The following is a 23,216-nucleotide window of genomic DNA, read 5'->3' on the forward strand; positions in this document are numbered from 1 at the left end:
ACTTGACATTGCCAACTTGACCATAATGGGTTATTAATTTCCCATAACACAGCTGAGAAGAAATTCAAATTTTTTGTCTTGAGTTTCAATAGCCAATACATAGCTGTGTTCTCTATAAATTTATATTACCTGACCTGATGTTTGAGCTCTCCAGCTGTCTGTGGTAATTTTCTATTTAAAAACCGGCTACCGTATTCAGTTTCTTCCTCCTTCTGCATCGCATCTGCTGCCTTTGCACAGGAGCAGTTTGTTGGGCTGGTGGCGGAGAGGCAGAGATTTAGGCTGCAGAAGACGGGCAGGGTCCAGACGTTCTCCTGTTGACTCATCCCAGAAGATGTCCCTCTCCGTGGGCCTTCTCACAAGTCTCACCCTCTGGATCCCTTCTCTGTTTGGATCTCCAAATGAAGGTACAAATTAAAGAAGCAGATTATGTTAGAATCAAACAAAAGACCAAATTAATTTCACTTCTCTGTCTCTCTCTCAGAGTTTTTCAAATTAACATAGTTCCTACCATTGACTGTGTAGACAACCTTATGTCTTCTCTGCTCTCTGGCTTGTCGGAGGTGAGTTTGCCGATGCCGATATTCCTGTTGAGTTAGAGCTGCCTGGGCCTCCAGAAATCTTCCCTATATCCACCAGTGATAGAAAGTAAGTAAGTGCATTTACTGCAGTAGTGTACTGTAAGTTACATAGTTTCCATCTTGTGTTTCTTTATACTTTCAGAGGGAAATGTTTTACATATTAGTCCACTACATTTATCATAATTTGGCAAGTTTTTGAATTACACTTGTGGCCTCTCACAAAATATTCCGGGCCAAGTGGCATGTCATTGCCTTTTTGTTAAGTGTGCAATTTTGACTCTTGTCCTTGCATTACATCTTTACAGTCAGCTTCATGGAAATTCATTATAACGTGAATTTTACACTTTCACACTTTGTTTTCATAAGCTAACTTAGATTAAAATGCATACTTTACTCCAGTAAAGGTAAACAAAGTAAACCCAAGGCAAACTGAATTGTCAAGACTTAACTTTTCTTTGTGTCTGCGAATGTGTATCTAATAGAGGGGGCTTTTCTGTTCCCTGTACCCTGAAAATAGATCCCATTGAGGGCGAGTCATGGCTGTAGACCACCCTACTTTCCACTCCACCGGCACTTTAATCAGATCTACTGGGACAGGAGGGGTCCACGCTCACAGCTGCCTCCCTCTTTCTCTCATTTTCTTTTCACCCATCTCCCCTCTCTCTGAAGCACCGCTGCACACTTTAATTTTCCCACAGAGCAAAAATGTATGATCTGAATTATTGATGTTATAGATGCACTTCATCTCTTCCGTAAATTGTCCTGATGCTTTACCTGAATCATTCTGCCGGTGCCAGACTGTCCTGTTTGGCAGGTTGTAGAACACTGGTGGACACCCCCATCTCTGCAGCCCCTGCCCTACAACAGACATCACAATGCTTTATTGGCTTTCAAAATAGCAGGAGGGCAGAGGCGGTGGCACAGTCAGCAGATGTAGGTTTTTTTTTCCATGGTTTTTTATTACCATGGCAATTTGATTCTCTGCGCTTGCATGGCCAATTTGAAGGGCCAGTGGTTGTAGTAGCTGAGGAGAGATAATGATGTGACATCTGGGTAAAAATCACAACCAGATGGAAACAATAATGCAAAATTATGTCTGCCAGGGTCCAAGAGCAGGATTGAACAGTTGAGAAACTTCATGAATTAAACAGGCAGCAGCAATAGCCCGTTCTTGTAAATAATCTGCTGGGTGGCTGATTTCGCCGTGCTAACCTGAGGTCTCCGGGGAGGATGAGAATGGATGATGCTTGAATTTTTGCTTTGCTTTTGAGACAGGTTTCCTGCAAAGTATGAATCTTATAGCACACACACACACAGTGTTATCTAGTATCAAAATCAGTATTACAACACAGAGTGACGGGGAAAAAAGGACAAACTTCTACTGACCTGAAAGAGAGGAAAGAGTTATGTCCTGTTTCAGTGGAGGTAAGATAGTCTTCCGCCGTCCCAAAGATCCCAATGGCTGCTCCAGGGTGACCGGCAGACCAGGGAGGGTCCATTGTGGTTTGAGCTGCTCTCCGTCTTCTTGTGGACTATTACATGGGGCAACTTTACGTAACCTGGGTCTAGAGCCTTCGGATCCCATTGTCCTGCTCTCTGTCCTAAAGGCTGATGCTTAAAGAACAACTTTTCCTCTAGTACTGGTGAGAATAATTTTAAAGTTATCTTTAATATCTCACCTTTAGTTTCTGTCGCTGGGTGTCCACTGGTGGTCTTGACCTATCCCATATAGAAAATATAAAAAAGTTTTGGCATCTCTTATAAAAAAAAACTTCAAGTTACAGAATAACTCCACCCAGGGATTTGGCTCTTCAACGTTATTTTCAGGACAAATTTATTGTTTGCCCTGAAGCGTCTCTGTCTAGTGCTAAAGTACAAATGCAATAAACACTTTTGGTTGTGGTTAACAGAGTTGATGCGTACTCCATCTCTGCCTTTGTACTTGACTTTCTCATTATAATGAGCAATGTTTCTATGGCAACTCTCCCTACAGGTTACTCTGTAACTCATAAGTTAATGCTTGAAAGGACCCGTCATTTCCCTGCACCCCCTTCCCTATTGTAAAGCCCAGAGGGTTTGAGAACCAGGCAGGTTCTGTAGGAAATTGTTAACTGAGTGAAAAATATGATTCCATGAGTGCTCAGAAAACCACAGGGGAAAATCAAACACTCTGTGACAGAGGTAGGTCATATTAGGTTGCATGTCAGGTCATTGTTTTATCAGCCATTTCTGCACTGTACATCATATCCCCACTAGTTGGTGTTACGCACTCTATAGGTATGAAATATCATGACAGATACTATCTACTGTACACATTCATGGTGCCTGATTCCTGTACCTTGACCATGAAGTTGACACTGATTTTTATTAGTAATATTGTAAAGACCTTTAAGCCCAAAACATTCATTTAGTGCCAATACCAGGTCAAAATTTCTGTTTGTCCAATAAAAAATACCTGTACATCAATTAAGATAGGATAATCTCAGCTGTATTTTGTGTTTAGTGTTAATTAGCAATATAAGAAGGCTAATATACTAAACTAAAATGGTAGGCTGCACATTATAGTTTCCAGGCATCAGCACATTAGTATTGTCACTGTGAGCCAGTAGGCCTAAGTGTTGCATGCTGATGTTAGCATTTAGCTCAAAGCACTGCAGTGCCTCATCGAAGCCTGCAGAGCTGCTAGCAGGGCTGTGCTCTCCTTATTATGTGAATGATTTAGCTTTTTTTTTTTTTTTTTGGGAGCACTATTAGTCGTCTCATGTTACTTAAAGTGCTGATAGCAGGGCCCTTTTTAGCAAATGGTGCTGATTGGCATTCAACCTGTAATATGACCAGACCTTGTAGCAGCATCTTTACATATTCTCCTTGTATTTTTTCTATGCACTATTCAATTATTCAATAAGATTGTGTATAAAATTCTGTTGTTTAGGCTAAGTCCCCCTTCATCTGATAAATGTGTCTTATCCAGCTGAGTGCCAGGGAACGATATGAAATCAAAATCTGTATATCCCTTTGTTTCTTCTAGCTCATTTATTTCAATATGTTGAAATGCCACCACAGCTGCTCAACTGAAACTGTCACCTCAGCAAATGCTTCATTAAAGGTCTCACCTCGCTGAATGTACTCCAGCATCCATGGCAGCGCGGTGGTGTGACTCTTGGGAATATGTGTGTGTGTGTGTGTGTGTGTTTGACAGAGAGTGACAGAGAAAATATTGAGAATTGACTCTACTAACACTTCCATCTCCTCAATAGTACTATTTGGACAAAAAAATTAATTTGCCACCATGTTATGTGACACCAGAGAGTCATTTAAACAAGAGCCTATCACAGTGTTATGCTCTACAGACAAAACAGGTCCCAAAGGCTATTTCCAGATAGACGTGCCTTATTACCACAAATTGTGTGTATCTGTGAAAGGGGATAAAAATATAGTAGAGAAACAATCATTCTTTTTCAGTTTGTTGTGTTTATGTGTGTGTGTCAGTGACAGCTACATGCAGCACAGAAAAGCATTGCATAATATATTATAGTGCAGAGAATTCTGCGTAGTCATCACTGCCAAATCAATGCAATGCACTTTACAGATTACTAATACTGTATGAGTCACACCACTTTGTTCTGCTAAAAACACTTGGCCATAATACAATTATGGTGCTAACAACAACAATTTGGCTTATACGTTCTTATAGGGCCATATTTTCAGTTCTGAAAGCAGTTGACTTAAATCCAACTTACTTTAACATCAAAATAGTGGTCTCATCTTGACCATATGATCATTGGTATATTAACATGTTGAAGTGGACGAGCAGATTTAATTGCATTAAAATGTAAGCAAAGAAAACGTAGGTCCAAGCTCATCCCAACAACACTATAATAATAATACTATTTTTCATGTTTGGCCTCACTGCTGTGCCCTTTACTTTTTTATTAACCTGTTGACCCAAAATAATCAGACTCATACAAAATGAGGAGCCTGTTATTTCCACATAGTTTATAGACCAAGTGTTTTTAAAGCCAATACTCAATATAGTTGAAATGATATGTTATCAGCAGCATCAGCATGTCTGCATTCTTCTTGTGCAACAAAGTGACTAAAAAGATGTTTCAAAATATTGTGTGATCAATGTGAGTGGAACTGGAAATATGCTGCAGTTAGGGAGGGTGTTTAGTCTTTTATTATAAAACCAAAAGAGCCTGTACATTACGCATAATATAATTGTCATTCTTGTATATAATCCTATTCAATAAGGCTTAAAATGAATACTCTTATTGATACAGCTATAAATAAATATCATAAATACATATAAGTTTGAGCCTAACTGGCCCTGCCAATATTTATATTCACAGAATACAGTCTGCGGAGCAGGTCAGGGGTTGGATAGTCAGCTCCTGGTTTGGGTGCGTGCGAGGAATGGGACTGAGCGTGGCAAGTATTTCACGAAAGTAAATAACACTTTCCACTCTTTCAATGAGCAAAATCCATTAATGTTCTCTTCCGCCCTACTGTCATGAAGTGACGGAGACAGAGATGCACCTCCAGAGTGAAGTTTAAAGGTTAAGACAATACTTCCTGTCTTCCTGATAGTGAGTCCATGTGGACTGACATCCTGCCACACCTCCTGGTGGGCAATGGAGAAACATGAGCACACAGGGCTTCAGGACTACTGCCATGTCATGCCAAGGGGATGGAGACGGTGCCGTTTGCTCGACTGCGGCTTCGAGTGTGGACGCTGGACTCTGTGAGTTCCTCGCCGTGTTCCTCTGACTTCTTGTCTGCAATATTGGCCAGGAAACGCAGCGTGACCGAGTCCCACTCTTCTGGCAGCAGCAGCAGCAAGAAACCCAGGCAGATGATGCAGGTGGCTGCCAGGCGCACCACACTGAAGATCACCTCGTGTTTCAAAACATCCACGGCTACAGCAGGTAAAGAAAGACAGGAACAAGAGAGGGAGCCGGAGAGCAGCACAAGGAGAGAGGGTGAGGATGAAGGGAGGGGGGAAACAAAAACAAATTGAGATTAATTACATAAAGTAAGATAAACCACAGGACACTGCGGCTGTAGGGGATGAGTGCAGCAAATGCGGCTTATAATCAGCACAAGCGATCCACTTCATCCTCTTGTGTTTTTGCGGTCTGGAGCCCTGGGACAAGTTGGCGTAACCCACTGTCCTTCATACAGTCCGTCGTGGTTAAAGAAAAGAACTTGTCTGCTGGCATTTAGTGTCGCCTTGGCAACCTGATCCTCCCTCAGCGAGAGAATAGTTGCAGGGTCTGTTGAAGCACATTGATGATTGGGTTTCCAGGATGAGAGAGGCAGGCTTGCTGTGTAATCTGTTTGCCTTAGTGGCCATCAGTGCTGACCTCACAGTACAAAACCACAGGACGTGTGGCCACCTGCTCTCATTTCATAATCATTTTAATTTCCACCATAATTATCAAGTAGAAACAATCAGTCAATTGGAGGTAATACTCAATATGTATTAAGAAACCCTACCTGCATTGCCCGGGACACTGAGCAGCGTCCCTATAGAGATGAGAATTGGGTAGGTCAGCACCACACCAACATGGACCAAGATGTTGAACACTGTAGGGGACATGAAACAAATGTATATTTATGAGTAAACTAAATATCTTTGGGTTTTGCTTGTAATGCAGACTGTGTACTACAAATAAGCCAGCTTCTCAATTTTCTATAGAGTTCTATCATGTTGAGTTATGGCAGAAACACATGACAAACCACATAGCAACTGGCTAACTTATTAACCTAATAACTAAATCAATAATGAAAACAACTGTTGCAGCCGTAAAATTAATTCATATGCTTTGTTTATGGAAACACACGGTAGAAACCATGGTCAACACACTCCCTCTGGATGTATGTGCACTCTCACCCAGCCACAGTCCTGCCAGGCCACACATGTATCCCCAGGGCAGTGAGGACAGCGAGCCCCAGTGCTCCACCTTGGTGAAGTAGAGGATGAGGGGCACACAGGAGATGAAGATGAGGTTGAAGAAGCCCATGGTGGAAAGGAAGTGAGCCACCTCTCCAAGGTTGGCACTGCCTAGGAACATCTTGAACAACACCTGGATGGAGAGGAGACAACAGTCAGTTTGAACAAGTATCAATCAATCAATCAATCAATTTGTTTATTTCGGGCATGTCAATTTAAATAATCATCATCACACTTCATCTTAGTTCAAATAATACAATACACATGGCCGAAAGGGAAAGCGGGAGAAGCAAAAGCTTATCTAGTCCCGCCCCCATAAGTATGTACATTTACTTAAAGGCCGATGCTGGGACTTCAAACTGTGATACGCTGAGCAGTCTGACCTTGTATAGAGCGGATGTTGAGGCTGAACCCACAGCCAATGCCACACCCACAAAGGAATCGCCATGGAAACCATCTGCATAGGCCATCATGACGATACCTGTGATAGCCATTATGGCAGCCACAATCTGCAGGTGAAGATTAAAAGGCATCAGTGACAGTTCCTGTCAGAAGCGTGATAAACTGTCCTCAACAGGATACTGTAAGTTGCATTGTGGGTGTTTTCATACTGACCCGAACACCCATGAAGCGATCCTTGAGGACGATCCAGGACAGGAGAAAGACGAAGGCCTTGTGGCAGCAGTAGAGGGCAGAGACGTCAGTGGCGGTGAGTTTCTTCAAAGCCAGGAGGTACAGGTAGTTGGTCAGTGTCCACAGGATGGAGAATGGTGCTGTCCTCTTTACAAAAAGCTTGAGAGTCATCCCTTCCTCCCCAAAGAGCCTGCTGCACTCCCTGATGGAGAGATCACAGGAAGTCATGTCACTTGGGTTCTTCCTCGTTTGTTTGTTTTGTTTGAGGATGGAAATGTTGGTTGCTTGGTTGCCTGGTTCCTCATGGACAGTCAGGTGGTTTCATTTTGTTACAGCTGAGTGTAAAAGAGCAGCCGGGCCTCTGGGGGCCACTAATGAAGCTTTAATGATCAACTGGTACCAGACTTGATCTTATACTACTTGTGTTACAGTTTTTCTCCATTGGTTTGGCTCATTTCTTGAAACAGAAATTACATTTTCAAAATAACATGGACAAACCTCCGAACCACTTGTTCACAACAGAACTGAATTTCTCATTCATTTCATCAAATTGTAACTCTTTACAAATGATTAAGTACAGATAGCCTGCAGTTAGCACAATTTCCAAGTGAATAGATTTCTCAGTCTAATGGTTGTTCTCTCCAAAACATGTCAGCATCATTTCATTGTGTAAGTCATCACATGCACAATAGTCTGTTCAATTGTCAAAATTAGTCAAGAACATAATACTATGAATACCATGTATTCATTTACAGCACTGTAGGCTACATATAATTTTCCTTGTTTTTTGTTTATGTGTTTACATTACAGTATATTATGCTGTATATGTGAATGAAGTGCAATGTGTGATGTCAAACCCTGGAGGCTACTCTTACCATAAAAAAAAAAATTTTATGACAAAAAAAATAAAACTAGTGCAGTAACCATTGTCAATGAAGGACTGGGCTAAGACTGAGAGGTGGACATGAAGGATATTTCAATGGTCCTCTGCCATAGTGATGAAACATCTAAACATGCATTTTGGGGGCACTGACTATTTATATGAGAAAGGAATTTAGTTTTGACACATGAGTGAACTGTTTTGGGAGAAATGTGAGCTTCTGCAAGTGAGCTGTGGTGTTGTGCTGAACTGTAAAGACTGTTTTGCCAAATGATCTTCGAGTGTTGAGAATGTCATTTCTGTTTCAGGAAATGAGCCAAACCAATGGAGAAAAACTGTAAAGTGGGAATCATATTAATGAATTGTGTTTCCTCTCTGATGAGCTGTCCTTTATTTGGCTAAACTTCAACATAACTATCACATAATTTCCCTTTATTTTGGTGTCTGACTTTAAGTGACTTAATTCCAGCGTATTTCAGTAGCAAAAACCCATGTCAAGTATTATTACATTTTTCCTATTTTGTTGAATTACAATTTGATTTTGTAGGTACGGTACATTACCTGAATTTCTGGATGGGGGTCTGCTTATCCCGTGTGGTGACCACATGCCCAGAGTAGTAAATAGGGAAGAAGAGGATGTTCCAGTTGCTGCTGAACCAGGAGATGAAGAAAGGACAGGAGAACGACTTGAAGGTCAGCTTCACCACCTGAGTGGTGCCCACCCAGGAGGACGACACACACAGCACCACCAGAAGACCACCCAGCACCTTTAGCACTGTGTTGGTGCAGCCTTCGTAGGATCGGCTCTCTCCGCTGGTCTCACTGCCCGGTGTCTCAGCATGAGACTCCGAACCATCCTCTCCTGAAGAGAGACAACAGGAGTAAAAAGGTAATGTAGTTTCTCTACACATGGATCCCACGTCCTGTACAATAGGCACCACAAATATAAAACAATGTGTTGTAAAAATCTTTGTAGTACTATGTATACGCTTAAATGTAGCCCACAGTAAGACTGCCATGCTGCGGTCTTGCTCATAGACATTTATTGATCAGTCGTCCTTTGTGATGACTACCACAGTTTGTTGTGGAGGCACTAATGCATGAGGCAAAGCTTTGTTTAAAACGTGTCGGCATCTCATAAATAGCTTTGTTGCTAAAGAAAGACACGTCAAACTTGAGATTAGATAGATAGATAGATAGATAGATAGATAGATAGATAGATAGATAGATAGATAGATAGATAGATAGATAGATAGATAGATAGATAGATAGATAGATAGATAGATAGATAGATAGATAGATAGATAGATAGATAGATAGATAGATAGATAGATAGATAAGATGTGTTAACCCTGCCGTAGTATAAGAGAGGTGCTGTGTGTGAGAGTATTTCCGGAGTGAGCTAAGATCCGTTCTTTACCTTTCAACAGTGAGATCAATTTACACCAGGGCAGGAATAAAAGATGACATGTGCTGGCTGTTTGCTTCCTGTGCTCTCTTTGCCTGCTCAGCATGTGACGCTCTGCCATTTCCACTATGGCTACAGATACTGGAGCCCTGTGAGCACTGGAACTTGTATGTCCCTCTTTACAGCAGTGGATACATCTCAGGAGTGCTCATTATTGTATCTGATAAGTCTTTTGACCTCAGCAGGTTGTTAACCAAAGACCAAGGAGGTAACATCAATGAAATGTATCATGGGAGTGAATTGTGCCCCCAAGTAAATAGTAATCCAGAAGAAAGTAAGAAAAGACAGCGTGACGGCACCTGGTAGTAGTGAGATGAGATGCAACTACAACTTCCCTGTTAATTGGCAGAGGAAAATGCCACCAATCTTTCACATTGTAAGTCAGGGACTGTCACTGGAGAGTCCTGCCAAACATATTTTATAAACCTAATGAATAGCCTACATGAGATCACTGCTGGCACCCAGGAAGTGTTTTAGAGTAAAGTGTTGGCTGTAACTGTGATAACCCTGGAGAGGTAAATATGTGTGACAGTGCGGTGGTGGAGGAAGGAGTCAAAGTTTTAACTCGAGTAAACAGACTAAAACCACAATGTTAAAATGCCCAATGTAATGACGTACAGCGACAAAAGTGATATGGCTCAGTGTTTCTGCAGAAAACTGGCACCTGTGATTGATGTATTGGCTACATACAGTAGCATTTTAATGTTGCAGCTGGTTGGGGTGGATTTCCAACTACTTAGCTATCAGCTACTGTAAGTAGTTTAGTAGTAGTAGATAAAAGGTTTTGAGGAAAGACATTTTTGACTAAGATTTATATTTATTGAGGATTTTTTCTCATATTTGTGATATACTTTGGGCTTCAAACCCAAATACAATGCAATGTACTTTTACACTCATATGTTTTATGTAAACTAATTTAATTGATTTCATATAATATAGTGGAGCAAAGAGTATGTTATTGAGCTGTTGGAGTTGAAAGATAAAAGAGCATAAATGAAAACACTAAAGTAAAGAACAAGTTTCTTACAAAAGTAGCTACTAAAGTACCATACTTGAGTAAATGTGATTAGTTTCCAACACTGCGTCAGTGCAGTATACTGGTTTTGGGTCTGCCCACACTGCAGAACTAAAATTTCCCACTTGCACTAATGTTTGAGGCACAAGCCCAAAAATATATCACATTTCAAACTATGCAGAGATGAAAGCCTTAAGCATAGCGGGTGATGACTCCCACACATCACATCATACTCTTTTACAGCTCAGTCCATCAGTGAATATCACCTCAGAAATCTTCCAGGTAAAATGTTTCACCTTAGAATACATGGGAGCAGAGCCACAGTATGTGGTGAAAGCAAAATGTTAACACCGATACCAATTCGTTTCTACGGGCTCATCGAGGGATTTGGTCTAATTACATTCTGTCACAGCAAGGATTCTTAATCAACCTAATGAGCTCGGTGGTTTCTAACTGGAAAAGTGAGATCTGATATTACTGGAAGAGAGAAGCTGCTCTTTTATTCTTTTTGTCTTCATGTCTGCTTTTTCCTCATCCACCGAGCGAGAGAGACGGTTTTTGTTTCACATCACTGACAAAACCTAAACCTTTTAGTGTTGGATACCGGCTCGTCTGTACTCAAGTGAAAGCCACTACAGGCTGATCTGGTGCCAAGATGCAGTAATATTATAACTCAACCATTCTCCTGCCTCAAGAAAACAGCTCTTCAGGCCAAACTGTGTTCTCATAACAGACAGTGTTATTGCTCATTAACAATACTGGTAAACAGAAAGTTACAAAGGAGAATCACGGATGTTTCTTTTGACAGGTAGTAATCATATTTGTTTCACATATGTGTTTTCATCATATGAGCTATAAATAGATGGTAGGGGGAAAAAAGTTTAATAGGCTCTCCACATATACAGCTGAACTATAACTGCTTATAGTATCTACCCAAATTTGAAGCAACAACAATCACAGCCATGTTATTAGTGCTATAACAATAATAAATGCAATACATCTAGACTAACTGAAATGTATATTTCCATAGCTTCAATAGGGAGTTAGCTCAACATAGTTTCAAGGTGGTTTCAGAGCATTATACCATTGCATTACCACACAGTGCTGCAAAGTATCCTTCACTACTTGCACCCATTAACAGCGCTTATCCTCTCTGTGTGACGCAGCACGCTGCTCAAACCTCACATTTAAATCCATTCTGTGTTTTATCCTCACCACTGACGCCACACGCCACTGACATTGATGGATGGAGTCCTGCTGAATCCAATCTGAAGCTCACAGTCACATCTGCAGTGCTAGGCAGGCTTACTACAGGTCAAACAGCATGAAGCCTTTACCTAAATTAGGTCAGACCATGTGCAATGGTTCTGATGATACTGATGAAAGGGTGATTCGTGGCATCTCCCTCTAATCTCTGTTACAAAAGTAAAGGTGTGTGTGTCGGGGGGTGGGGTGGGGGTTTAGATGAAGTGGAGGCTTTAAGTGATGAGGAATGAACAGATGTGAAAGCAGCTGAGCTGGGCTTGTTTGGTTTTTTTTTCTAACATCAGTGCTGGGCCACACAGGGCAGCCAGAAACAACCAAACATATGCTCCTGCTACAACTACACTTCCTGTTGACACATTTAGCTTCTCAGCCATGCCAGCCCAGCAGGACGCTGAAATGATACTAATGTGTTTCTGCACCATCCCAAAGCAAAACTGGAGTTAAAGTAAAGTTGAGAAGACACCATTCAACAGCTGGCCTTTGCTTCTTTTTCAAAGTTGACGCAACACACCACAAACTAAAGTAGTTAACATCAACGTCACACTAATATTTCTAACAAATACCTGTGCTCACACTTGCACATGGAAACAACGTCATCAGAGTAAAAGTAGCTCATAGTTTTAAGCAGCCACACACACACAAACATACAACACACATACACACACATGTACAGTTCAGTATAAATGCCATGCTGGGCCTTCGGTTCTTTAAGTTTACCTTCAGAGATGGGGCAGGTCAGGACCTGAGTGCTGTACGAGCTGAGAGGAGCCACTCGGGCTGAGTGCTTCTTCATCCTCCACTGGGGGCACAACACACTGTCCTTCCCTGGGAAGCGTGTGTGTGTGTGTAGTGTGTGTGTGTGTGTGTGTGTGTGTGTGTGTGTGTGTGTGTGTGTTGTGTGTGGTGTGTGTGTGTGTGTGTGTAAATGTGCCTGGGCTGCTGCCTGCACGCTCAGCAGCTCCTCCTGCTAGCTCTGTGCATCCTCAGACTCCTGACTCCTCCGCTTCTTCTTCACGCTCTTGGTCGCCCCCCTCCTCCCAGATCTCTGTCAACTCTTCTTCTCTGTCTTCTTCCAGCACTCCAGTCCTGACTCTCCGTTTCCTCTCCAGCCCCGTGCCCTCACTGGAACTCTCTCTCTCTCTTTCTGTCTCTCTGTCTCTCTCTCTCTCAGTCTGGATAGTGACACAGCTCAGTGGAGAAAGCTCAGTGAAAGTGCAGTGAAGTGGAGACTCTACTGTCTCACTGTCATGCCGTGATCCAACAGTGCCACTGTCTCCAAGGGAGACTGAGCTTCAAGTGTGTGTGGCATGGCGCAATCACTCCCCTCATCTCTCTCTATCCTCCTCCTCCTCCTCTTTTCTGTCTGTCTCACTAGCTTTTCCCCTCCTCTTCCTTTGCTCCACAAATCAGCAGCTTTGTTTGGAAGGTAACCAAGCAGCCCAGGCTAATTATGCTGCGTTAGCTGTGCCCCCTCCTTTCCTCCATCCTCCTCCCCTCCCCTTTCTACCTGACCAGGCTCTCCTCACTGCTTCCCTCCTTGTCTCTCTCTATCCACTCTTGTCCTCTGTCTGCCAATGACTCTCTCTCTCTCCTCTTGGCTCATCTCCTGCTCTTCACTACTCCTTGAGAGTCAGATTATTAGTAGAGCTCTCTTCTGTTGGCTTCACCACTGCAATATTAATCAATTGTGCTCCGAAAACGACAAAAACCGCTGCACCCACGCTACACATGAATACATGACAACTTCATAGATGTTAATTCTGTTGCTCACTGAGGTAATTTTAGTGCCCTCAGTATTTAGAGGAGAGATAAAGAAACCCTCTCTACCCACACAATCCTCACACCACTACTGCATGTCTGCACACCTCCACTATGATACGCTACGCAGATGATGCCATATTGCACACAGATTGCATAGGAGATAATGGTCCAAATGTTAAAGGAATACATTACTTATTCTGAACCAGTGTTTGTAGTTTACTGAAAGCTTAACAACAGCATTTACAACTTTGAATCAAGAATTCATCCAAATTATCTTAACCACCCCGTGTTATTTACTCAAACTAATTTATCTGAGGAAGACAAAAAAGGAGAAGACTCATTAGAGTACAGAGCAGTGATCTGCAACACAATAGGTTACACTGACTCTCACTCCTTTTCATTTTGTCAAAGTAGCCCTCAGTGAAAATGTTTAAACTATAGCCAGCAGAACATGGTTCCCCTCAAAACATTACAGTTCACTAGTTCACATCCTAGTTCACGAGTCCTGAAGATGTCCTATGATATTTGGCAAAGAGATATTAGTTGAGTTGAGTTGCGTTACGTTGCGTTGAGGGGTGGGTCCTTCATGGATCAGACCATGACATGCTGTCTAGATGCTTGGGGATTTGGAGGCCAAGTCAACAGCTTGAACTCATTCTTTTGTTCCTCAGACCATCCCTGGAAATGCTGAAAGAGGCCACAGATAGGGTGTAGTTGGTCTATAATAATGTTTAGGTAGGTTGCATGTTTCAAATTTACATTCACAAAAAAGCCAAGAACAAATGTTTCCCAGCATAGAATGGCCTGAGGCATCACATTGCCTCCAATGACTTGCACACATCCCATAATGCATTCTGTTGACATCTTCTCACCAACGTGATATCAAAGAAAGCACAAATCATTAAACCAAGCTTTGCTCCATAGTGATGCGACTTCTAATGCTGACATTCCCACTGTAGGCACTTAATTCACTGGGCTCGATGTAAGCTATGAATTGTGAATTTTTATATTAAATATTTACATTGTGATACTGCTATTTTAAAAATAGTTTTCAACAGTTTTACATCATTGTTGCACAGTCATGGGAAACCCTCCTGTCACATGAGTCGGCCTCTGATGTTTCCATCTCAAGGAAAGCCCTCCTACCCTTCTATCTTGAGCTGTGGTTTATCCACCATAAGATTTAATGGAGCTAAATGTTGCTTGGGCCTTTACATCAATGACATATCAGTGTGCGGTCAGACACATGAGGCCTCCCAGCCTGTAATACAATCTTAATATAACCTATGCTATGCAGTGTTCACGCTCTCACCAGTAAAATCAATACTAGCCAAGCCAGGAACAGCAGCACTATGACCTGTGAAAGAGAAAGCACTAAAAGTAAACATGCAACACAGTAAGTGCAGTGGCCTTTTGTTTAAGGTGGTGGTGAGTTATATTATTACTAAATTAGCACTGTTGTGCAGTCACACTTGCTCCAGGATCTCTGTCATTATATCAGTATCACTCTGAGCCCCTCCCTTCTCGTCTGTCTCTAGTGCTCATCACCAAAGATCTGGCACTTCTATAGAGAGAATAGCAGATCAGAGTATTTGTCTGTGCATTCTTCAGGCTGAGAGAGAGGGAGCAGAAAACAGCATAGTTCTGGTTGGGCTGTTTGTTACAATGGAAAAATCCAGAGCCTCATCCCTATAACAGCATGGTGATTTATTTGTTTGAATGCATAATTCAATATTGGCCTGACACTTTGAAATAGCAACATTTGTTTTAGGACAACACCATATACTTAATTTCATCACCCAATGCAATAGAATGAGCGCAACCCTAATGCAAATGCATTAAGTGATGTCACGAGGTCTGGTCTTGTTTAAAATGTTGGTGCATTAAGTGTGTGAGGCGAGCGTGGCTGAGACTGTTTGGTCAGGAGTAAGCAGGGGATGAGCTGGGGGTATGGATCCACCGAGACAAGGAGGGTTAAACTTAAAAATAGCTTTGCTGATGAGTGGAGCCAAAAGCTAGACAGGGAGGGGACTGAGAAACAGCCCAGTCAGCAGAGCCTGGGATGCTAATCACTATCAGATTAAGAGAAATACCTGGACCACGGGTGCATCAGGAGGCCACAGTTCAATCTCAAATATTGGACCAAGGTTCTCAGGAGATTATTTCTGCCTCTATTCTGTCTTTGTGCTGTTTTTAGGGATCTAAGTTTAGCTTCAAGCTGCAGTTCAATTGGCAGCATAGATTCACTCTTCCACATCCATCCAAGGAGGAGGAGAGTATACAGCACTCATTTTCAATTACATTTTCTATCCTTAAACTACTTCCACAAGCCGACAGTATTATATCCAACACTGTGAACCATAAACTACAACTCCAAAATAATCCACCAACACCTCCCTAAAGCAGTTTGAATGAAACCCAAACATCACAACCTTGTATAACCTAGCTAGGTGTACCTAATAAACTGGAAATTGTATAGTGTAGCTATATTAGCACAATGGTGCAGTTGCATCACAGATCAAAGCACAAAATGATACAGTGTCCTTCCTGTTTACCTCCATAGCAACAGAGGGTCTCCTGTGCACACTGATGCTCCAAACCCATTCAAGCTCTTTTGTCATTTAGATTAACACATGCTCCTCAGTGTACGGTACAAGGCTCTTTGTCTTAGCGCGTCTCTATTCCTCATCTCATCACATCTCGACAACGAGCAGGAGCAAAGAAGAGGGCTGAAGGACGCTGAGTGTTGCAGAAATGGGGCCTAGGCCGTCTCTGAATGAAGTTCTGGTTGGAAGTTGTGAATCCATTCACTGGATCTCTTCAATGCATCAACCAAACTCCAAGTAGCTGGAACATTGGAAGATGAGGACACCTAGTGGTGAATATGATGGATTGCATTCCAGGTGCATAGACAGGGGACATGATGATAAATGTTTCTACATAAGACAGTTACCACTCTCATCCTTAGTGGTGTCTTGTTATGTGTATAGCCCCAGTGAAATGAGGTCTCGCTACTAAAAATCTTACCTCCAATGTCAGTGAATGCAATTTTTATTGATGGTTTAGCTGTTGAAGCATTAACAAAACTCCACAGTGTGTCGCTGTAAACAGTTTTATGTGGCTTATGTCTCCTGTAGAAAGTGGTGCTGATGAAAATTGTTCACACCGAGGTCTGCAGGTTATCACCTGTGACAGGAACAATATTGGAAATAGCAGCTACAGTAGATCAGCCTGCCAGGAAGCCCCCAGTGCCTTTCTAAGTAATAGATGCTGTATTTCTTAACCATTTCTTCATTTATGGGAGATGGCAGCTTCGTTCTTCACCCAGAGACCAACCAGCACTTCCGCGTTAGAGTGATATGTGTGCCAATTTATGACAGTTTGATTAAATGCAACTTCATTTAGCAAAAATGCCCTTGATATCTTAAAACCTCTTTAACTTTCCCATGGATATATATTGGATATTATGTTGTTTTATTTTAACTAATGGGGTGGGTTCAAGCTGAGCAATTTCCTTAGGCACTAAACTGGAACATCACAAACCCGTGCTGACACAATAAAATGTGAAATAAAGTGTATTAGTCTCTCCATTATAATTTATACATGGAAGTAGTAATTATACTAAGTAGTAAGTACTCATGTTTATTACTGCCTGACATTTCAGTGGAGGATGTGGGAGGTCACTTTATTGTTGTTGTTGGATTAATAGACCACACGGGGGCAGTGTTAGGCTTCTGATTAGACTGTTGGCATAGTCGTTGCTTACACATGTTGTGCTCTTATATTATGTAATATTACTTTTCCCAGAAAGTCTTAGCTACGAGGAAAATTGCTTCGGCCAAAATATTTATAAAACCAACACACGGCACTATAATGCACGGCTGGCATCACTGTGGCATGAAAACAGCAGTTTTTTTTAACTCCTGGGGAGAAAGATTTTACCCATTAGATGTACGGGTGTTTCTACTCATTCCCAGGAGCATGTAAGAGTCACAGCACTGCAGGAGTCATTCAAGCAAAGCTCATATCCCATTCGATGGTGGGTTGGTTATAAATAGCACAGAGTGAACAGGCATGGGAACGGAACAGTCCAAAATAAGTATATGTGCGCACAGAGTGACCTTGAGGAAGAAAGTGAAGATTCACCTGCTGTTAACACCGACTGCAAATGATTTCCAACATTACAGAGTGAAAACAATCAGTACAAGCATGAATGGGTTCAACAGCAAGTCTATCTTCTCTATCACTCCACACGTTTGCTGTTATGCCGTTCCTTCATAATTAGTGCTGTTGTCTTGCTGTGAGGCCAGTGGTGAACAACACAGGCACAGCGCTGAGTGGGAACACCACTACAAGTACCTGTCATTCCTCCTGTACTAGGAGCATGCCAGCACTACAGACTTGCCCTTTTCTAGAAAATTATTGTAATGGCTTTCCGGGAGATGCTGAGAAAGCTTTTTACTGCACACACTATTGTTGCCTGGTGTAGCAGGAGCCAAGCGGGTGCTGTTACTTTTCTTTTTCTGATTTAAAGTCAATTCCACTTTAGTTTTTCTCTTGTGCACACCGTAATTATGCTCTTATTTACAAGTGGTGCAACAGGAGGCACTGTACCTTCCTTATTTATAACGGCTTTTACCTTCTTGCCTTGTCCCTGCATGTACACCGTTATATCATAACTGTACAACATGTATGATCACATCTTACACCCTGTCACCAAATGTAGTCCAAAGTCCCCCTCAGAGGCATTTTCTTATTCCACACAGATGGCAAGAGGCAATAACAACAAACTGGCAACAGGATCTTACTAAATATATCATTACCCCATAGGCTTGGCAGGATGAGCCTATGTTCTATTTACGTGCTCCTTTGTCTTTGTCACCCTTTATGGAAAATGATACTCACCAGCTTGAGGGCCACGTGATTCCCAGCACAAAGTTGACAATAGTGTAAACAAAACAAAGTAACTAAGTGTTATGCTCGCAGGCAGTGAGAAAACTGTTGAGAAAGTGACGTTTCACATTTGTATTTCTAAGAATTAGAAACGTACAAGAGGAAGACGGGCCTGCAGACTGGCAGTAAGAGCAACATCAAGTTTAATCGCTGGAGTACCTTCTGTTGACTCTGGCAGAGGAAATCAGCCGGTGGATAGATGGAGAAACGTGGGGCTACAGATGGTGTACATGTATTTTATCAGAGGCAGGGGAAATGTCTCTCAAATCAAATAACCCTCCACTCGCAGATACACTGGATTATATGGCTTTGGTATCAGTGCTATTACAATCCACACCTGCTCCTTATAACTGAAATTACATCACAGACAACACCACATCTTTCATTTCCCTCTCTCTAGCTACAGCAGGCATGGAGACGGGACAGATAGAGGCCAGCATATTAAGAACCTGGGCCCCAACTAACGATTACTTCCACTATCGATTAGCCGGCCAATTACCATTAAGCTTAATCAATAAGTCTTCAAGTCTATGAATTTACATTGAATGTTGGTGCCTATAAAAACAGGAAATGTGCTTATTGTTTTGTCTGACCAACAATCCACAACATATTCTGTTTATTGTGTTATAGGACAATGAAAAGCAGCAAATCTTCTCATTTCAAGTGTTAAAAAAAGTGGATTATTTGTTTGTTTGTTTTTATTTTTTATTTTTTTTATACAGTAGGCTACTGATATTCACAGATATCTTGGCATCAGTGAATAAGAAAAAAAAAATCATCTCATCACCTTAAACTAGTAGAAAGGATGATGCCTTTTTTCTGGTGGATGATTTCAACTGGCCTCTGTGTTCATGTTACATAAAGTTGACAGAAGGCAGTTTAGTTTGTCAAATTTTCACTTTCAGTATTTTCCTACAATTGTTAATTATTTTTTTTTCATTATTCTGTTTCAGTTTAAAGTTTTGGACATCTCTTGTAAATCAGGTATTCTTTCCATAGATTCCTCTGGACAAATAGATGTATTCTCAAATGAAATCTGATTGCATTCATGGTTAATCTACTGCAACTGTCAGTCCTAATAAACAGGAGGCAATGAGAGACAGACTCATTTCCTCTTCCTTGGCCTCAATCTTAAAAATCCACTGAGGTCCTTTCAGCTCATCCAACAGGGACTCAGCTGGAACTGTTCTTGATTGAATGAGGCCCTATCTGCATACTCACTCATTTCCTTTGAGATTTAAAACAGGTTTCTCAGAGTAATGTATTAAGTCACGGAGTGCCAAGGTTCAGTGCAAAATTCAGGAGATGGCTGTCATAACATTGAAAGAACAGTTCACTCTTCGTCATGTATTTCTAAGTCATGAATTTGTAGTCGGGCTTTTATGTAAGAGCCAGGGGGAGATGTTAGGGAGCTTGCGTGACAAGTCAAATTCATGTGAGGTGATAGGTGAGATATCGATGGCAGTTTTCACTTTATATAATAAAAGTGCCAGTTATTCCCCACCCTCAGTGAAACCTGCATGGTCACTTACGTAACACAGAGGTGAGGGTCTGTAGCTGCCCTGCTGCTGCAAACCCTGTAAAATCCTGCTCTGCACACCTTGCTTCATTTCCATAAAGCTGCGTGCACACTGCACAGCGGTGCAATGGTTGCTCTTTTTGTCAGTTATAGTCCCACTGGCATTGACCACACTGTGAAAGAACTGGAGGGCAAGATTGTAAAGATCACCTCCTCATATAAAGTGCATCATCAGCTCTATCCTCCGATCCTTGCCGTTGTCTTGGTGTCAGCAAAATTCAGAGCATTGCTCTACCAATCACAACTACATTGACATGTGAAAATTACAGAGAAGCTTAACGTGCTGAAGCCACGGCCATATCTCAGGAATCTCAGGAAATAGATGGCAGCGTCCACATGCATCATGGGAGCAGCTGCTCTATTTGTCATCTGGGAAATTGGTTGTTTTAATTTGGAATCCAGAACGACGCTGCCATGTAAATGACTGTTTGCAGAGTTTCATCCACATGTGTTTGATCTGGACAACATTAGGCCACAGTTTAAATAATTAACTCTGAAATTGAATTTGAAATGGCAGCATAATATTTGTGTGACACTTTGCCATGTAATTGCATTGCTTGATATGTGAGATTTGTTTAATATTCTCTCTCTTTCTCGCTCTGAGTGTGTGTGTCTGTGTGTCAGAGATGGGTAGGCCAGTGCAACCCTCCAGCCCCCAGCTGATAGGGACATTGATTGACATCATGCTGCTCCATAATGGCCCATAATTAAAGCCCGGTTAGCTGAATTTGCATTTTTTTCACCAATAGCTTAATTAAAATGAAAAATGAAAACTAATTTAGCCAGGGAGGAATATTCGTGCATTATTCCTCGACACACCAGTGGCACCGTATTACAGCGTCTCTGTTTTCCTTATCAGTAAATCCCTTCATGCACACGTTTCTCATCATAATCTCGTTAAATTGTGGTTTCTTTAATTCACGCGATCTCGCACCTGCTACAGAAATGCGTGTCCCTGTCGCACCCACTCATGATCCCACCAGCCCACTTTGTTTTTCTTTGCATCTTTTCACTCACTTCTGTGACTGGAGTATCCCGGGTTGTAGCCGTAGTAGCCGGTGATCCTCAGGATCCGGTCCTCGATGTCGTGCACCCCGTTGGCTGTCACTTTGGGGGGGCTGCCGTCCATTAAGACGCCGCTGCTGCTGCCGCCACCGGTCGGTGTCGTCTTACCCGGCAAGTGTGTGTTCTTCAGGGGCTCCAGCTGGATGCAAGGCTGGTCTCCACTCTCCAAAACACTCTCGGTGCTCATCATCATGTTAGGTCCGAGCGGGCAGAGATGAGAAGAGACCGGGGACGAGCCCTGATCAGCACCATGCGAGACCCTCGGGGCTGCATCAACAATTAGCAGGCAGGAGGCGGACATCCTCATCCAAATCCTCATTCACATTCCTTCAGTGATGCTCCCAGACGCAGAGCAAGGTTATCAAACTCCAGTAACCTGGCAGACATGAGACACTAGGGGGCGTGTCACTACTACCACATGCTTCTTATCAGTATTCAATCAAATGAGAGTTGGCTGTGGGGAGCAGCAGAGGAGCCAACATCATAACAGCCGTCATAAACACAAGCCCCTTAAAGCATTGCATTTGGCAACACATGTGGGTTCTGTTAATACCTATGATATTAATGCCTCTGTGGGTTTTTAATTAATAATGAGTCACCTGATGCTATTTTTTACCCCCTTTGTTTTTACTGATGCAGCCAAGTAGTTTTCTTGATTGATTGTTCTCCAATAATAATGCTGAACACTCTTGAGGTCCTTTGACTTTAAAGTGACCTTCACTGTGATATTCCTGTAATATTCGAATTAGATCTTGATATTCGATTCCTTTTGAAGTGAAGTTCCTTTATCTAAAATAAGCTTCTCTCTGAGGTAGTCCTACTTTTATTTCCTTTCACAATCAATGAAACATAATATGTCCAAAAATAAAAACAACACTGTGCATGTCTATGTCTATTCTGAGGACAGAAAAACCAAACACGACTACCTGCAGGGATGAAATAACTTAAGTGTTAACCTTTCATTCAGAAATAGCCCAGTGAAGTGAAGCACTCAAAAAAACACTCTTTGAGACAGTATTTTCAGTGTCCATTCTCGTGCTCTGATATCTGTGGACTCATGCTGGACCTCTTAGTGATGCCTCCATTTGTTGTTCACAATAAAATATGTATTGTGCTCTTTGAGAAACACAGGTTTCTCTCATGCACTGGTTCACACTCCCTTCTACATCTGAATGTGGGCCACAAGTGTTACTTCTATTTTCAGCACTGTTTTCCTTTGAGTATAATAAGTTACAGATTATGAAGTTGGAGCACATTACTTTATGGCATACCATATAAGGTTTTTTTTTTCTTTTTCTTATTATTTTCAAGCACTTATAACGACATGAATTTTATTCTAAAGGTAAAACCCAGAACAATCTCTTTTCCTCAGCTGGCTGCAGGTTCTTGTGCTGGCTCGGGGAAGCTCGCCTCGACTGGATCCCCCAGCTTGCAGTTGCTGCGGAAAAAAAAAAAAGAAAACCAGAAAACTGGGCTCCAAATCCAATAACACAAGATGCAGTATTGCAGTGTCTCCCCGATACGCCTCTTTCCAAGTCCTCCACTCTCTGTGTTAAATCGATTCCCAGTGTGTGGAGAATTTGCGCCCCTGTTGGCATTGTTGTGCAGACACATGCTGGGGTTTATGATGCCCTTGGACGCCAGAAGTGCTTCCTCCCCCTCTCTTACTTACTAAACCAATCTCCACCTCATGTTCTTTTGTTTCAGTTTGTTTGTGCTCCAAAGCACTTATCTCACACATTCAGTTCAGGGACAGCTTTGTGGCTACAACAATGAAATGCCAATGCCCAGAAAGTTTCTCCACGCCTTTTGAGAATTGCTAATTTATTATTGGACCCTGTCTTACAAGCCTGCGCAGCTACACTCCAGAGAAACTTTTCTTCTCTTCTTACTTTTGTTGTGCTGCTTTACAGTCCTGTGTACAGTAGTTCATAGCAATAGAAAATGTAAACAGCACAACACTAGAAGATAATGTGTTGGTTGCTCTCTTTCATGTCTGAGGTACTTGTCAAAGTTATAATTTTCCATCAGATGCAGTGCATTAAAAAAGAGTTTAGCA

General features: G+C 41.9%; 1 protein-coding gene across 2 annotated transcripts; it reads right to left on the minus strand.

Annotated features, from left to right (window-relative positions):
- Positions 1-5,258: 5,258 nt before the first annotated feature.
- Positions 5,259-21,347, minus strand: slc35f4 (solute carrier family 35 member F4; the record flags this gene model as incomplete). Of its 2 annotated transcripts, none has more annotated exons than XM_083997567.1 (7): positions 5,259-5,500; positions 6,081-6,170; positions 6,478-6,670; positions 6,921-7,046; positions 7,153-7,372; positions 8,612-8,912; positions 21,110-21,347. In XM_083997567.1, 7 exons carry the CDS (start codon positions 21,345-21,347, stop codon positions 5,259-5,261), a joined length of 1,410 nt encoding a protein of 469 aa, XP_083853693.1. The 2 variants fall into 2 exon arrangements, with proteins under 2 accessions (XP_083853693.1, XP_083853694.1); XM_083997568.1 differs by lacking the exon at positions 21,110-21,347 and adding an exon at positions 12,517-12,592.
- Positions 21,348-23,216: the final 1,869 nt, after the last annotated feature.

Source organism: Trachurus trachurus (assembly GCF_905171665.1).
Source record: "Trachurus trachurus genome assembly, chromosome: 22".
Lineage (NCBI taxonomy): Eukaryota > Metazoa > Chordata > Actinopteri > Carangiformes > Carangidae > Trachurus > Trachurus trachurus.